A 16,954-nucleotide genomic window follows, 5' to 3' on the forward strand; every position below is an offset into this window, starting at 1 on the left:
ACAAACAGGTAAAATTTAGAAACAGCAACTCCTGGATTGTGAACATAATCTGAATGATTAATTTATAAGTCTTTACTGTTAAACTAAATTCAAGCTATCCAGATAACGCACATCAGACAGTTGTCTGAGGCCAGAACATGCGAGTCATACCTGATGAGCCAGACCACACAATATTCTCACCTGACAGGCCAGAACACACAAGGTTTTTACCTGATAGGCCTCCAGTGCTGAGGTGACCACCTGCTCTGTCAGTCCACTCACATACACTCCCTTCTTGATGCTTTCCCTCAGATGCAGACAAGGTGATGTTGTGTCCAGCAGGTCAAATATCTGTTCATTGTAGATCTCCAGAAAGGAGCACTTGCACAGGAATTCTTTTTTCTCTCCATGCTGCAATAAATCCCAGAAATGTAAGTCAGAAAATTAGCTGGTTCATAGTGCTGTACAGCTAAAACTGGCTGATATGTTTGTTTGATATAATAAAAGAATGAATTATTAAAACATAAGCTGTCATCAATTTAAATTGTAGAACACTAAACCTATTTTGAAGTGTTTGTTAAAATTAACTATATTTCGCACACATAGCAGTACCTACTGTATACCACCAATTTTCTCTTAACACTTTGCTTTTAACCTTTCATCAGTTGTAAACAAAAAGTGAAGGGTGTTCTTTTTTTTTTTTGAACATATTTTTGTCTGCACACTACCATTTACGATCTTCCACATCAAGATGTCTACATCAGCAACATGAGAAATTTTTCACAGCTGGCAAAAAACACAACAGATATTAAAATGAATAAGATATTTAAGAATATATTTAAAGGATTGCTTCTTACCATTTCAATTTCCCTATTAATCAGGTTAAACAGAAATTCAAAACTTCTTGGTATGATACCCCTTAACTCGTGATGGAAATTATCCACATCATCTGATGGACCTGAATAACAGAACAGAACAACACTGTAAATTAGTGAATAAAACAACTGTAAGATTTAAATGAGTTTTCATTAAAGTCTTTATTTCTAGAAAACCTAAATTCAAAAAGTATTATTCTCCATGAGAAAAGCACATCTAACAACTAGACAAGAATGGTAAATAGGGACAGTCCTTAGATGTCAGGGAATATATGTTGAGTTGATAGTTTTAGTAAGTCAGACAGTACTCTGGAACACGTATCAGTACACGTGTGTGAACCAGTTACACATAGGCAAACATGTACCATATGGTCATTTATTACTATCATACAACAGTGTACACCTTCACAGTAGTCCAGCATTAAGCTCACGCCTCCTATTTTTATGTATATTTTTCAAACTTTTCTTCTCAAAACTATTCTTGAGTTATGGTGTCCAGTCGTTTTGTTGTCACAAAGATTCATATTAAATGTATGAAATTCCCTAAATTTTGTGTTACTGCTGAGGTTTAAAGTGCTTTCTAGATTACCCGCATGGGTTTGCTTGTCCAGCAACTGAGAAATCCTAGTACTGAGCACTGTTCATAAGTATCTTGTTTACATTTCAGACACTGTGTAGAATACATTTACAAACGCATAACTTACCCAACATTGTGAAGGTTTTGCCAGAGCCTGTTTGGCCACTGTGAATAGAGCAAGTGTCAGATATTAACAAAGGACAGAAATATACTCAGTAAGATGCAGGCAAAGAAATGACATGGGCATGAAATGAAACATCATCTGCAAATTTCACTAACATGTAGATTAGATGTACTCTATGTGACAAATGACAGCATGGTGATTTTCCCACAATGTTAGACTTATTCTGATGAGTGATCAACAATGCTGGGTAGTTATTAACACAGATAACGTACTCAAAAATATTGATTTTTCAATTTTTTACAAGTAGGTTTTATGAGCGGAGAAAACTGGAGTACCACAAGTTAAACCACCAACTATCAGCAAAGTAACCGATAAGCCTTCTCATGTGTAATACAAATATACACACCTGCGGATCAAGATTAAAGTGTGTGCCACACTGACAGATACTTCATGTTAGAACACTTAATGGCAGTCAAACGAGTGAGTGAGTGAGTGCTTGGGGTTTAACGTCGTACTCAACAATTTTTCAGTCATATGACGACGAAGGAATCATTAGGGTGCATGCACGTGTAATGTGCCTCCTTGTTGCAGGACGGATTTCCACCGCTCTTTTATTTAGTGCTGCATCACTGAGACGACTTACCGAAGGCAAGTAAGCCGCCCCGCCCAAGCCATTATACTGATATGGGTCAACCAGTCGTTGCACTATCCCCTTCATGCCGAACGCCAAGCGAGGAAGTTACAACTTCCTCTTTTAAAGTCTTAGGTGTGACTCGATCAAGGATTGATCCTGGATCTACCGGTCCCGAAGCGGACGCTCTACCAACTGTGCTATCCGGGCCGGTCGGCAGTCAAACGAAGACCGAGGCCAAGGAAGATGGGAGGCAAAGAATCTCAAATATTCCCAGGGACGGAGTCAAACCCACCCAAACATGCCTGTATCTGTTAGAGTGTACAATATCAGGTGCATGAACTTACTAGGCAAAGATAGTTCCATTGTAACCTTCCACACAACTTTCAATAATTTTCTTGCCCACTGTACAAAACACTGCTTCCTGTAGGGTAGAAAACAAAGCATTATCTTCTGCACATGCCATTTTAGTTCACAGCAAATTCATTAAAGGTTAAAAAAAACTATAAAAATCAAAGTAGGCATCCCCAAATAGACCACTTAGAACTATATATAAATGTATTTTCCTTTATTTTTTTTTAGATTTTTGTGAGAAGAGTTAGGCACTCAAACGTTTGCATTCTAAGGTGGGCTTTATGGACCATTCTATCAGAGGTTAGACACTCTGACGTCACAGAAACTTTTTTCAACCCAGTCATGACACTGACTCTTAGAATAACTCTTTTTATCCATCAGTGAAAAATTGCTGAAATAACGTTCCCAAAAATTCCTTCCTGTTGGTGAACAACAGGAAAAATAGGCGATGCGACGTCAGAGTTCCTAGATGTTCTGTCAGCATGACTCATAAAGCCAACCACAGCTTTCAAATATTTGAATGCCTTTTAACACTCAGCAGAAAATCTGAAAAATAAATGAAAGTATTTTTACACATAGTTTTCAGTTGCCTATATGAAGAGCCTCACTTCATATTTTAGCTTTCTTTTACTTTAATAACTAATGCATATTTCACATAACGAAAAGTATGAAAGTATATTTACGCCGCACACAGTCATTCAAAGTGCCTCCTGCCAAGATAACATTTCCCCTACAAAGTGACTGACGAGTTAAATATGGTACGTGTATAAAGTTAAACTGATGTATGTGAAGTACAATCTCATATAAAATTGGATACTGAAATTTTTATTTGGTGAGTGAAGTTTCATGCTCTACAGACTATTTTCTCTGATTAATATGAAATAAAATGGTTCCATTTTTCTGGATCCAATGCAAGCACTGTAGGACTCTCAGGAAGCAGTTGTTCTTATCAAGTGGGTATTCTTCTTCCAGTTTCTTTTTTTTATCACTTCTCTGTTGTCGCCCACTCACTTACACACGTTAGTTCTCACTTGCTTTGCTGTGGGAACTGCCTGATGTCACTATCAGAGGACACAGGAAACTTGACAGCCATAAACACATTACTTGTATCAGGGTTATCACATGACTATTTCAGTCAGTCATTGTTTCATGGTGATTTTCAATACCTCATCTAGAACATCATCAGCTTTCTTTATCAAATTGTACTGTCTTTAGTGTTAATGTATCTTTGGTTGCTCTTGTGGACGTTGTTTTCGTGGACGTTGTTTTACATTGGGCACAGCATTAATCGTCGTAGCCAATTTGTAATCTAAAGGTCTGCTGCTAAATTAAGCGTATGAAAAACTAAGCTACCAAGGCAAACAAACAAAGTATGCATTACACTGCCATGGCCATTTCATGCTCATAACATGAAGTAGGCCCTAATCAATCTCCTGACGCAGGGCTACACCTAAGCCAGACCATGGTTCACATACAAGTGCTTTTGAAGCAGCCAAGTCAAATGCCTTCAGATGATACTCAGCCACCTTGTACAAGCTGTCTGATCTATAAACAACACCCGTTTAACCCCTGGACACAGAGAAATGGCACTGCCAAAATGAGTTATGCATAGATGTAAAAGGATAAATAGATATTCTACCTGCGTTACACTGATATCTGCCACATTGTCAAACAGGAAGATTTTAGCCTCCGGTTTAGCTTTCATGATGACCGCATTCCTGTTCTCGTCCACACTAAGGCACCAGTTCCGTTCCACATCCACGCCCATGTCCGCTTCAGCTGGGGGGCGCACGCGAACAAACACCTTGATGGCATCTCCATCTCTGTGGAGATAAACAGATGATGGTTGAAAAGAATCAATAATGGCGTTCTGTGATATTCTAACCTGTTGCTAGGCTTTTATATAAGGGTGCTGCACTCTGCCACTTTTTTGTTTGGCCCACACTAATAGATTGGCAGTAGAAATTGCATCCCCCATTTTGGAGGAATATACCTCTGCACTCTGCCCCTTTTAGATTTCAAGCTAGATGGTTGTAATATTTATTTCACATTTGAGAATTATTAAATTTACTTTATTATGCTGGAGTATAGGCTCCACTTCACATCATTTAAAAAAATTCATACTAATTATGGTTCATATCATAAAATTTTTACTTGAAAAGACCAATTAATTGGTTACTTAAACAACTTGGTTTAAGCATTTTCCTATGTCTTACCCTTTAGGTGCAGGTTCACTGGTGGTTGAGCCATCTGTAAAAACAACCAACAAGCATCAGTTTTAAAAAAATATATGAAGATACTGTACTAGGCAAGACCAATTTCATTTTGACTTTATGGGTGAGCTGACAGCAATACATCTCATACTTGACAGTTTTAAAACATTAGCTTGAAATAGCGACGCTATACCATGATGGAAGGAAAGGCTGACTTGGGTGGATGTCTAGACTGTAATTTGGCTTAAAATGCTTTACCCCAGTACCATATTTATGATTGTTTGGGTGCATGCTGTTGTTGTTGGGAGGTACATGTAGGTTGTTTTCATCCAAAATGGAGATAAGGCTCAAGTTATAAATATAAAATACAGTTGTATAAGTTCAGTCGGCATTTCAGGAGTCTAAAGGGTCCACACAGGATTAGGCGAGATATCAGCCGATTCAACAGACTATGCTAGATGTATATTTGATCTACCAACTGTAAAGTCTCGCCTTTTATCTGAGTTAGTTTGCAACAGACTACTCCCCCCCCCAAAACACATTGTCTCTCCTAAACCTGCATGAAGTACTAAGGTTGTAGAATTGGGCTGTCCTGAAATGTAGATTGGGCTTATTCTGTAGAGCATATATACTATAAATATCTTTGGAGTGAGAGGTGGAAATGACAACCCACGAGATGCGATTCTTCGAATGGGTTATCATTTCCACCTTCAACGAGTATAGTATTTATGATATTTAACCATTGTTCTGCAATATTCTATTTAATATTTACTTATTTACAATATCATGATTTTATTTATTTATTTGATTTGATTGGTGTTTTACGCCGTACTCAAGAATATTTCACTTATACGACGGCGGTCAGCATTATGGTGGGTGGAAACTGGGCAGAGCCTGGGGGAAACCCACGACCATCCGCAGGTTGCTGAAAGACCTTCCCATGTATGGCTGGAGAGGAAGCCAGCATGAGCTGGACTTGAAATCACTGCGACCGCATTGGTGAGAGACTCCTGGGTCATTACCCTGCGCTGGTGCGCTAACCAACTGAGCTATCATGATTTTGTGTTTCCGAACAGGTTAAGCAATGATTTTCAACTGTACAACAGTATGTGGACTACATAGACGTGAACATAGCATGATCATGAACATGACGTGTTGTACGACATTGTGTCTCGTTGTCGCGTGATGAAGAACATTAACAATTGCCAGAAGATGTGTTATTTATGACGTCATCCCGCTGAGCTCAAACTGGAACGTCATGAAACAAAATGTTTCTTCTCAACATCACAGCATCCCCTTGAGTGAAAAAGAAGACTTTTAACAATGAAGGAAATTCTTACTTTTCACCTGAATATGAATAATTTATTTATAAATAGGATTATCTGTTAAGCAACAATGATATCCAATAAATAAATCAATATGTAGTATGTATTGCGAGATCAAATTGGAGTACCAATATATGAGAGCTCCTATGCGTAGTTTGTAGTCTGTAAGATAAGGAAGAACACACAAAAAATCCGTGGTAAATGATAAAAACGAAAATAAATGGGGAAAAGGCATTTGGATGAAGTGATAGTAACGTGTTGTTGTTGTTTCATCGGAGTCTAAGACACGTGAAAGTCATCGCGGCTAAACTATGAAATACAAAATACTTCCCCACCACAGATCTGATTTGGCGATTTCAAGAAACCATTGAGTTATTTACCCGTGTTAGACATTTGGCAGACGGCACAATGTGCTCCACTGACACGGGTGCTTCGTCCTGGAAAGGTAAGTAATGGAGACTTCTTCAAAATTGGCGCGGGCGTGATTCTGCGATATTCTGCGAGATGTCAACATAAAACGTCACAATGGGGATTCCCGTCGTGATGACAGACAGGACTCCCTTGGGGATGCCGGGCGGGGTCCCCCCGGAAATTCGGGTTTGTCTCTTTGGAACCACGGTTGGCTACCTCATGCGCTGAAATAATGTTTTGCTCATGTGTTAAGCCAAAGGTGCATCCTTGTGAGAAGGATTACGACTGTGCTAAAGTCATATGGGATTATATGAGTATGGGGCACGCGCTAAAAAAGGTACCGGTACTTTAAATTTGGTAGTTGCATGCTGATGTTCAAGTACCCGTACAACAAATCACATCACCCCAGCACTAGTCAAATTTACACGAGCTTGCAACAGCCCTGTCTAAAACAGCCCATGTTGTTTGAAGTTGCCTATATATCGTTTTTGTTTTCGATTCTACTTTGCAAAGGACGGCGCATGGTTAAGGCCCTACCCCGGGAACTCAGGTTTCATACGGTCATAAACTTTACGGCCATCGAATAAGTGAAATATTCTTGATTATGAGGTAAAACATCGATGAAATAAATAAATAAAAATCAAAAGCACAAAATAAAAGAATAAATAACGCAAAGATTATTTACATCTGGTTTGGAATTTTCAGGCTGTGGCATATGTACTATGTGTGTACACGTATGACTTGTTTTACTGGCATTTAAATTGGAAATATTCGATTGACAATGTTATAAAGATAACAATGTCGTGTTTATTCTTTAGCAACGTGTTTTGTGTAGGAACAAGAACACCGTGGACATCTGCCGTTATCTTTATGCTGGGGACATCGCTAAAGAATAAAGAAAAAACTGTTATATAAACCAGACGTAGATGGCGTCCGAACCATTTGGACCCAACTCGATAATGTTGACCTACGCGTAACGCTTATGTCGACAAGTTGTCTCTTTGGGAGCAACTGTGACCAAGTGGACGCAAGCACGTGTAGATTAGCCAAACTGGGTACAACTAGGTGCTGCGAGTCTCAGGCCAGTAGGAGTATGTTCAGCTCCGAGCTTCTGCTGAATCAGCCTCTGAGCTGAGTTCAATCGTATGCTCGAAACTGCTCTCAAAACTCAATTGCTCCCGGTCGCAAGTTCGATCTACGCTTGGCTTTATCGATACCGGTACACTACCTTGTCTTTTTGTGTCAGCTGTACAATTAGCATTTTGTGCTACCAGTTACACTCAACACATAAATCTTAATTTTTACAGAAAGTCCATTGTCTGGGTGATGCTATAATGTATTCTACTATTTCATCAAAATGTTCTGTTAAATACACAGACTATATATTTTGTTAAATCAACACAAAGTTTCATTTAGACTAACAGGGTATTACGATGAATATGATATGATATTGTGTTATAATGACAATACATTCTACTACCAATCAGACAACAAATTTCCGGTTAAAATTAACAGATTAATTTGTGTGTGTGTGTGTGTGTGTGTGTGTGTGTGTGTGTGTAAACCAAAATGCTAACACTAATCTTAATGAGTAGTTCTAAAATAAAAATATTGCATTCTTATAATTATCTTCAATTTTATATTTGATCTTTCCTTAATTTAATTAGTTTTTCCTGGTACATTCAATTTTAGGCTGACCTCATTCTTGGCTTGGGTAATCAGGACTTACGAACAGCCGAGCACGCGGCTGAGCTGTACCTGTCCGGCATGGGCGATAAGCTCATGTTTTCCGGCAAGGTGGGAGCTTGGACCCACGGTATGTGCCATAATGTACTGAAGGGAAAGAAAACATTGTAAGATGACATATCGACAAGATGAACGACCGTTAAGCACTAGCTGTCCATGAAAATAGACCGATTTCCTTGTTGGCGTGTGTGTGTGTGTGTTTTTTTTTTTTTAACCCAGGAAAATGTGTTTGAAGCATTGGATTCTACAGTGGCCATTTCTGACCATATTGTAACCGGTGACGTAACATGAGGTTTTAGCAACTAAATACACTGAGACTGATACAGATTTCTATGACCCAACAGACCACCCTTAAATCGTATGTTGTAAAAGTATTTTACTCTGCTGAACATAATCTGAAGAAAAAAAAATTATTGAACGATTTTCCTGAACAGTGTTTATTGCCTTTTCGTCTGAAATATACATCATGTTAGTGTTCCCCTTGCAATAACAGACTTTACCAATATTAAAATATGTACATGCCATGACTGGAAATAGATTTGCTTGGTACTTACAACAATATTTCAGGTGTCATATAACTATATAGTCAGTTTTTATATAGTGAAACTTCCTGACAGCTGGGTTTGAACCCACAACTCACCGTATGGCGAAGGACTTGTAGCTTTCAGAATGGTAGCTTGAAATTTGCAGTGTTTGCCGCATTTTCTTCAATTTTTGGGGTAAAATAGCTTCGTCTTGGTGTTTGTTGTGTAACCCGATACTCGGTACGGGCCATGCACGTGTAAAATGACATCGACTTTTTTGCAAGATGTCAGAGCTATATTGTGAATTTCAGCTTTTTTGCTGTACGAATTTTTTTGGATTAATATACCAATGGTTCCTTTTAATACCTACAGGAATGTGGGATAAACCCGAAGCAGAGGTTTTCAAGGATGTCGCTGTCAAAATGGGGGTGCCCGAAGAGAAGATTATTTTAGAGAAGGAAGCCACTAACACAGGAGAAAACATTCGGTTGTCTTATGAGCTGCTGCGAGAAATGGAGGAAATCCCGCGGGTCCTGATCATCGTACAGGCGCCGTTCATGGAGCGAAGGTCCTACGCAACGTTCATGAAACAATGGCCTCTCGACCACATGGACATCCCGGAAACGCACGTGGTCTTCTCCTCGCCCAATATACCGTTACCTCATTACACGGACGAAAATATAGACGATTTCCAAGAAACAGTCGCCAAATTACTGATCACGCTAAAAAAAATTAAAGAATATCCTGCAAAGAATTTCCAAATACCCCAAACTATACCATGCCGTGTGAGAAAAGCATACGATTACCTGAAAAACTTTGAGCAGTACAATAAATACATTCGCTGATATACTGACGAGTGTTTGGACCTATATATGTGTAATATTGTGATAGTTTGTACATGTGTAACCACGATTAAAACTCACACGTGTTAAGTGAATATCATGAATCAGATGAGCACTATATATTGAAAGGGTATATATCGTAACATGTCCACCTGTTAATACGGAACAGAGTCTTATAACGCCGGTGATCTTGGCACTATACCTCGCTTGGCGATTAGCATGAAATGGCCTAGTAGACTACATGATCGGCCCGGTGTCACTTTGATGTGATTGCTTGGGTGTCGTGTTAGGTGTCTTCAGCATGGCGTTCCAATGAGAAAAACACCGCTGTTAACATTGGGTACGGTCACCTACAAGGAGATACCGTCGTGATATGACAGATATCAATGCTGAAAGCCACGTTAAACCTCAAGTAATCAAATTGCACACGTGTAATCCTTATAATAAAACGAACTGACTCGTGTACAATATGGGTTAGGAATAAAACAAAATCAAGACAATATGCTCACATATATTAAGATTGCCTAGATGGTTATTTAAAAGAAATTTAAGGGAGAAACCTTTACTATGACAAGAGTAATTCATGCTGTTCATCAACGGATAACTCACGTTGGAAAATTAGGTGTTGTTTTTATTATTTACTCATACAGAAAAGATACAGCGTCGTCCGATACATGAACTTTATGCTTGTGCCGTCTCTTGAGCGCTCAAGGAATTGTCTTCTTGTTTTTTTTCTTTAATTCTCTGACGTCTAGTTTCTATTCACAGTCTGGATTTCTGAAGTAACCTAACGTTTCAGTCCGGTTCTGGTCACAACCTACCATGTAGTAAAAGCATTATGGAAAACTTGTGAAATTGATCAGTTGAAAGAAAAATATGCTTGAGACAACGGTACAAAAGGTATTAGAAGAGCAAAACTGACTTTCGGTTGCTTGGCTTATATAATGTACAGCTTACGATGAAGGGAAATCAGACTGCCAGGGGTAAATCGCAGACCTTAGGCAAATTATACGGACAAACTTTGCAAGTATTAATTCATTCCAAATGACCAGGGGCCACTTGCAAAATGGACTCTTAATCCAAAGCTGATTTCTAAATCGCTAAAATCTTAAGTCAAAAACTGAATGATGGGCAGTGTCATACTGGAAATATTTCAGCCATTTTGTGGCAGCCAGCACACATCTTCATCAGCCAAGCGATATAGATGTGATGCTCTATTCAGTCATACCTTGGCTCGAGAAGAAGACCTGAGCACATATTCATATACGAGTGCTGCATTAGCAAGCTCATACATCCCTAGTTCTCTACTTCGTAGTAAACAGTTAATTTTGTATTCATAAAGCCATGCTAAGCACCTTTCCAGAAAGTTGGCAACTAAGCATTTTAGGAAGTAACTAAGCTGGCATACTGTGTTCCAAACTTTTATGGAGCCTGTTGTATCACCGTTCTGTATCAGTACTATTACAGTGGTGGGGTCATCAGCCACCTGCCACATGTGAATAGCCACTGTTTCCATGGGTATACTCCACGGACAGCAGCACTTTCCATCATATCCCAAACGTAACTCAATCTATAAGGACTCGGCTATCATGGCCGAACATGGCCACCTAGCAACACCTTTTATCCATTTTCCGCCATGGTGACATACGACTTGGACATCACTGGAATGACACCGCTTTCCGTCCACCCACCCAGTTACTCCGAGGAAATGACAAATTCTTTCAAATTCCTCGTTCAATCTTGCAATATCCGTTTCATTTGGAAATCGGGCGAAATCATTTATCTTTGTTGATTATGTCCGAGAGATGCGATGAATTGCTCTACATGCAGTTGGTTGTGAAACCTGAAGAAGATCACCCACGACAGAGTGAAATGTTGATACGGCAGAAGAGATTGGTTTCTCAATGCTGGGTGTCCAATCGCCGTTTTCATTAAATGTGCAATGAAGAGAATCCCTGCACGTGTAAATCTCCACTTTTTGTACGTCATCAAGGATATCTATGGGGTTTAGCCTAGCTGTCTCTGAAAACACGTTCTATACGCATTAATCGGTTTGTTTTTGCTAACTCAAATATGCAGACCGGCCCGGATAGCACAGTTGGTAGAGCGTCCGCTTCGGGACCGGTAGATCCAGGATCAATCCTTGATCGAGTCACACCTAAGACTTTAAAAGAGGAAGTTGTAACTTCCTCGCTTGGCGTTCAGCATGAAGGGGATAGTGCAACGACTGGTTGACCCGTATCAGTATAATGGCTCGGGCGGGGCGGCTTACTTGCCTTCGGTAAGTCGTCTCAGTGAGGCAGCACTAAATAAAAGAGCGGTGGAAATCCGTCCTGCAACAAGGAGGCACATTACACGTACATGCATCCTAATGATTCCTTCGTCGTCATATGACTGAAAAATTGTTGAGAACGACGTTAAACCCCAAGCACTCACTCACTCACTCAAATATGCGTCTTGCCATGTTTCTTGTTTAAGGTGCAAATCTCACTTTGTTTGGTTGTCAACTAGTGAATTAAAGTCACCTGAGATCGACTTTAACTCCAGCAGCCAACGCAGCAGCCAAATAAGCCTAACAAACTTTTATGAATATCAGTTAGCTTCCATTTAGGCTTCATTAAAAATGTATTAAAAATACGCGCAGGTATTTGTTCTCCTCCGAAGCATATAAAATATACCTGTAAATTATGTTATAAGGGACACCTTGGTGATCCAGGTAAAAAAAAAACAGAAAAAAACTTTCTAGCAGTGTAAACTGTAATCTGAAAAATAAGGGAAATTACAGTGAACTCGATGAAAAGTTTAGAAATCACCTGTAGGGGGAGTAAATGAAAGAGAGAGTCATTATATTATCCTTGCTATAGGCCTATATGACTTCTTATCAAGAGGCATGAGTGAATTTTGTCTTTCGTCTTTTGCGTTTGCTGTGTTGCGAAAAATGAATTATTCACAAATTTATTAAACACTTCATGCAGATAAATTTCAAATAATCCCTAATCTTGACCATTTTAAGCATGTATGGCATTTTGGAAATACGAATATACAGCCGTGAATTAGTTGTTGCACTGTCACGGCTATATACTTTCCTGGTAAGTATTTTCGGATGCAATTTCGAACAAAAATCTCTTCTCGATCTTCTTCCTTCTGTCATGTACGTTATTAAGTACCTATTCGGCTGTTGTAAAGACTTGAATGGGCCGGTTTCATGAAGCTCACTCAGCTAAGTTTGTCCTGAACTACTATGGCGACGTATATTGCAAAGACATAAAGAACACTTAGCTAAGGGCTACTTAACACCAAGTATGCTTCATGAACCAGCCCTAGGGTTATATTTACGTGTAACTTTCTACGTCATTACTTACGTCAGTTCATTCATGCTTCGCTGAATGAGGGTGGCCAAATATGGAGGAGACCCTTTCCAGATATAGTTCACGTGACAAAGGCATGGGACACATGTACATGTGCATTCAACCCTTACCATCTTTATCTGTGTTAAAGGCGTCTAAAAACCATGTTCTAGCACATCAACTAGAGTGCTGTAGTGGTATAAGAGACCGCCTAAGGACCCGACAAGCTGTCTGATGGAAGTTCGAATCCAAAACATTCCACAAGAAATAAATCCTAAAAAAAAAAGAAAAAAAAGAATACATCTCAAATTATACAGCGCAACAATGTCATTTACATCACACTTGTCAGAATCTGTTTACGCTGTTTTCCATTGTATGCAAATTGAACATCTCCCCATTCAATTCTAACCAATGAAAAATCAGTAAAAGCACGTGACCGTGGGAAAAAATGGAAATCATCACGTAAATATAACCCCAGTCCTTACGACTCCCAGATACAGATATTAAATACTAACGTAAATACTTCAGTTTAATACATAACGGTGTCTGAGGAAAGACAACACTGGCTAAAGCGCAACATAGATATTTAGCCTGATTTCATCCATATAGTAACCCGACGTCCTGCCAGCAATCTAATCGCCAGACCAATAGGTATATCCACGTGATACTTTTGCTGACAACAGAGAACTATTTTCATTTTGAGGGAGGCACGTGGAGTCTAGCCGGTTTTCACAGCGGGAGGTCACGCTGGACTGCCCAAAGTAAGTAAAACACCAGCAATTTACACCCATCGCGTGGCCATCGTGGGCACGATATCGCGGCCACGCCTAGCCTCCGAACGACCGCTGAATACGGTCCCTTTTAACAGGTAAGACACCTAGGCTTAGCAGCCCTTTATGAATAAGGGCCCAGCACTGTACTGATTAACTTTCAGCAAGCTATATAACTCTACCCCATGTGACATCATATTGGTGGAAGACTTGTGATCTCTAGCCACACTCATGCAAGACGACGCAAGAAAGCACTGTTGGCCGCTTTATTGTCTCCAACTTGGGGCAATGAGAAAGGGAGGCATTCAGGAAGCTCACTGTCTGCGAATTTATGTGATTGTTCTTAAAGGGCATATTCCAGAATCATCCACTTATACAAAAATGGGACTGAACCCAATAATCATATGACCTAGCTATTGAAAGGCAAATACCTACTATGTCACATGCACTAGACCCCGGCCAACCCGCTCCTGCAGAAAGGAAGTGAAGAAAAATGAACACGCAAGTTATTGAAATCAAAATAAACATGCTTTATTCATCACCTGAAGTGAATACTGAAAACAAGCCATGAACAGTGACAGTGGGAAAAGGCAGGCATGGCTGAATCATGTTGTGATACGCAAATGTCACAAATGCTGATATGTCGAAAAGAGGTTTGTGTGTGAGTGTGTGTGTGGTGGGGGGGGGGGGGGGAGGGTTGTGTACACCTTATCTGGGACAAAAAACGGATATGTTACACATATCGTGAGGCCAGAATTAACTGTTGCGAAAAAAAGGGAACAATTTTTTTGGTGAACATTGGACTAAGCATGTATCCCGAAACGAAACCCCTCCTTAAAAACTATTGCAATGGCACATAGTCGATCATATATTTCTGTTTCATCCCTTGCCCAATTGGCCCTAACAGTGAAATTTTCATCTTTCATGCAGTGATAAAAATCTCTCCAGTTACAATACAATTTTTAACAATTCGAGAAAAAATGTTATGGTTACGCGTTCAGCCATCATTAATAAACAGAAGTAGCACTGCATGTGTTGACTGACCTCAAATCATGATACAAATAAGTTTACCGTAACATTATAGATGGAATGGGGATCAACCATAAACATGCAAACGATTTACAAACTGTTTAACCAACTATCTTGGGTAAAGATCCGACCGACAATGGTCAACGTCAACAGAAACTCAAAACTCGAAATTGTGGGCTAACGGTGAAGGTGTGCGACTTGCTGGAGATTTGTTGCAATGGACATTCAATGACAACCTTCAATACTTTCGGAGAAATACTGGCCTATACTTTTGTGTATGTGTGCAGCATATTCATCACTGAATTTGAATCAATTTTTGCTAATTCCATGTTCCCTTAACACCTGTATAAATGCAGATAAGAAACAGACAGGTGTGTCAGAAGGATACTTTGTAAACGTTTTCTAAAAGAAGTCATCACTGTTATCTTCGTATTTACTCTGCAATTTCCACAATCTGATCTTGCTGAAGAAAGAGACGAAGTCCCATCCAGTGGGGAGCCTGAGCAGACTTTTAACGGAGCCACGCCAGTTTATTGTTTACCTACCGCAATTCGCTGACCTTTTCGACCAGCATGCGTCAAGTCATAGCTGTGTGCCAGATCGTGAAATTTGTCACTTTTACTTCGACTGATCGAAACTTAAAAACAGTCGGGAGGGCGATTGTTTTCTCGCCTTGACTGATGGCCAGTCAAACATCGCCACGGCAGTGCAGTGCACGTGCTTGGCAAAATGAAAGTAGTCTGGTAGACACAGGCTTGAAGAATTCCAGCCGACACCATTACTTTTATCCATGAATTAAAATGAAGAAAGTATCAAGCCACAGTTGTTTACAAACCTGTAGATTCCGACAATGTCTAGAAGCATGCTCTTGCCAAACTGGCAAATTAACGACTACTTATCCAGCTGTCAGCTACACTGCATCGATGAATGCATTATAGGGGGAACAGTTCTGTCCGTTCATAGTTCTGTATGTTTCCGCCATTTCCTTTCGGAAACCGTCAGCTATACACGCATACTCGAGACAAGGTTTCCTACACTCATACATGTTCAAACCTCGATCTCACATTATTATGACAGCCCATTGCCATGTCTGTACATCTGTAAATTTGCACTGCGACCGTATAGGTAGACGAGGACAATCTCCAGATTCCGGTTTCATAAAATGGTGATCATAAACTGAACATGCATGGATTGAACATTGTGTTCGTATGTGTGGAAATGGATGCCTATTACCAACTTCATATTGCAACAATTGTATACATTGTGTTAATGCAAGGGTAAATCTATTCCTACGCACATTTTTTGGGGACCTCAGTCATTGCGTCAGTCTTACAGATAGCTGTCAAGGTACAGAAATCAACATTGAACAATTAGATAAACTTATTTTCATTAACCCACACCTTGGAGAAATAAAAAAAAGTCAATACGACTGTGAAATCTCCCCCCCCCCCTCCCCTTATACAGACCAGCAGACGGAAGTTCAAATATAGTCAAACCATCACGTGACTAGCAAAGAGCCTGTGGATTTTAAGTTGGACGTTTGGATTTGATTTTGTTACTAAACCATTTCAGTAAAGCCATCATAAAGTCATGTGCTGGTATAGGTGTATTTCAAAGACATTCACAACACTTACATGTAATCTTTTTTACCAGGGGTAGAATTCAAACCAATTACCAAAACAACAAGTGGTCAGATCGGGTCTCTGCTGATACTGACTGGTCCTACAAACAATATTGGAACTTCTAAGGCTAAACCCAGAGCTGGGCCAAGTTGCGATCTGCATATCAATACAACTCGACTGTTTATAATTGACAACACTGTCAGTTTTAAAAACCCTCTCCGAATTCCCCACAAAGAATGATATCGTTAGATCATGAAAGCCTCCATTGGTGAGGTGCGAAGACGTATGTATGTTTTGATGCAAACAAAGTGTGTGAAACCATATTTTCTCACGGGGAGAAGCGGGTAATGCTGAGTCTAATTTCCGTATGCGAGTGCTGCTCAGCTGGTCGCAAAGGTCAACGAATTACGGTAGTTAATACTGGGTTTTATGTCCGAGAACAAAAAAAAATATCAACCAATGGCAATACTTTGATAAACACAAATCTTTGTTCACCTTCAGCCAACTATGTTTCTCTTTGCAATCCTACACAGTTAACACATGGATGAGAAAAATCAGGCCAACTGGAAAAAGGAGAAAAAAAAA

At 39.7% G+C, this 16,954-nt stretch overlaps 2 protein-coding genes across 2 annotated transcripts in view; one reads left to right on the forward strand and one right to left on the reverse strand.

Moving 5' to 3' along the window:
* LOC135475050 (kinesin-like protein KIF15) overlaps positions 1 to 6,545 on the reverse strand; it is a 36,143-nt gene extending 29,598 nt beyond the window's left edge. The window contains exons 1-7 of the mRNA XM_064754791.1: positions 6,459 to 6,545; positions 4,757 to 4,790; positions 4,180 to 4,363; positions 2,534 to 2,610; positions 1,559 to 1,596; positions 837 to 937; positions 211 to 390 (exon numbers count right to left, since the gene is read on the reverse strand). Coding sequence (XP_064610861.1) covers positions 211 to 390; positions 837 to 937; positions 1,559 to 1,596; positions 2,534 to 2,610; positions 4,180 to 4,363; positions 4,757 to 4,790; positions 6,459 to 6,471 — 627 coding nt within the window. The 5' untranslated portion in view covers positions 6,472 to 6,545. The remainder of the gene's footprint in view (positions 1 to 210; positions 391 to 836; positions 938 to 1,558; positions 1,597 to 2,533; positions 2,611 to 4,179; positions 4,364 to 4,756; positions 4,791 to 6,458) is intronic.
* Positions 6,546 to 6,721: 176 nt separating this feature from the next.
* LOC135475051 (uncharacterized protein SCO4629-like) lies at positions 6,722 to 9,604 on the forward strand. The gene is made up of 3 exons (XM_064754792.1): positions 6,722 to 6,826; positions 8,182 to 8,305; positions 9,132 to 9,604. The coding sequence occupies exons 1-3, from the start codon at positions 6,722 to 6,724 to the stop codon at positions 9,602 to 9,604; spliced, it is 702 nt and encodes a 233-aa protein (XP_064610862.1).
* Positions 9,605 to 16,954: the final 7,350 nt, after the last annotated feature.

Source organism: Liolophura sinensis, chromosome 9 (genome assembly GCF_032854445.1).
Source record: "Liolophura sinensis isolate JHLJ2023 chromosome 9, CUHK_Ljap_v2, whole genome shotgun sequence".
NCBI lineage: Eukaryota > Metazoa > Mollusca > Polyplacophora > Chitonida > Chitonidae > Liolophura > Liolophura sinensis.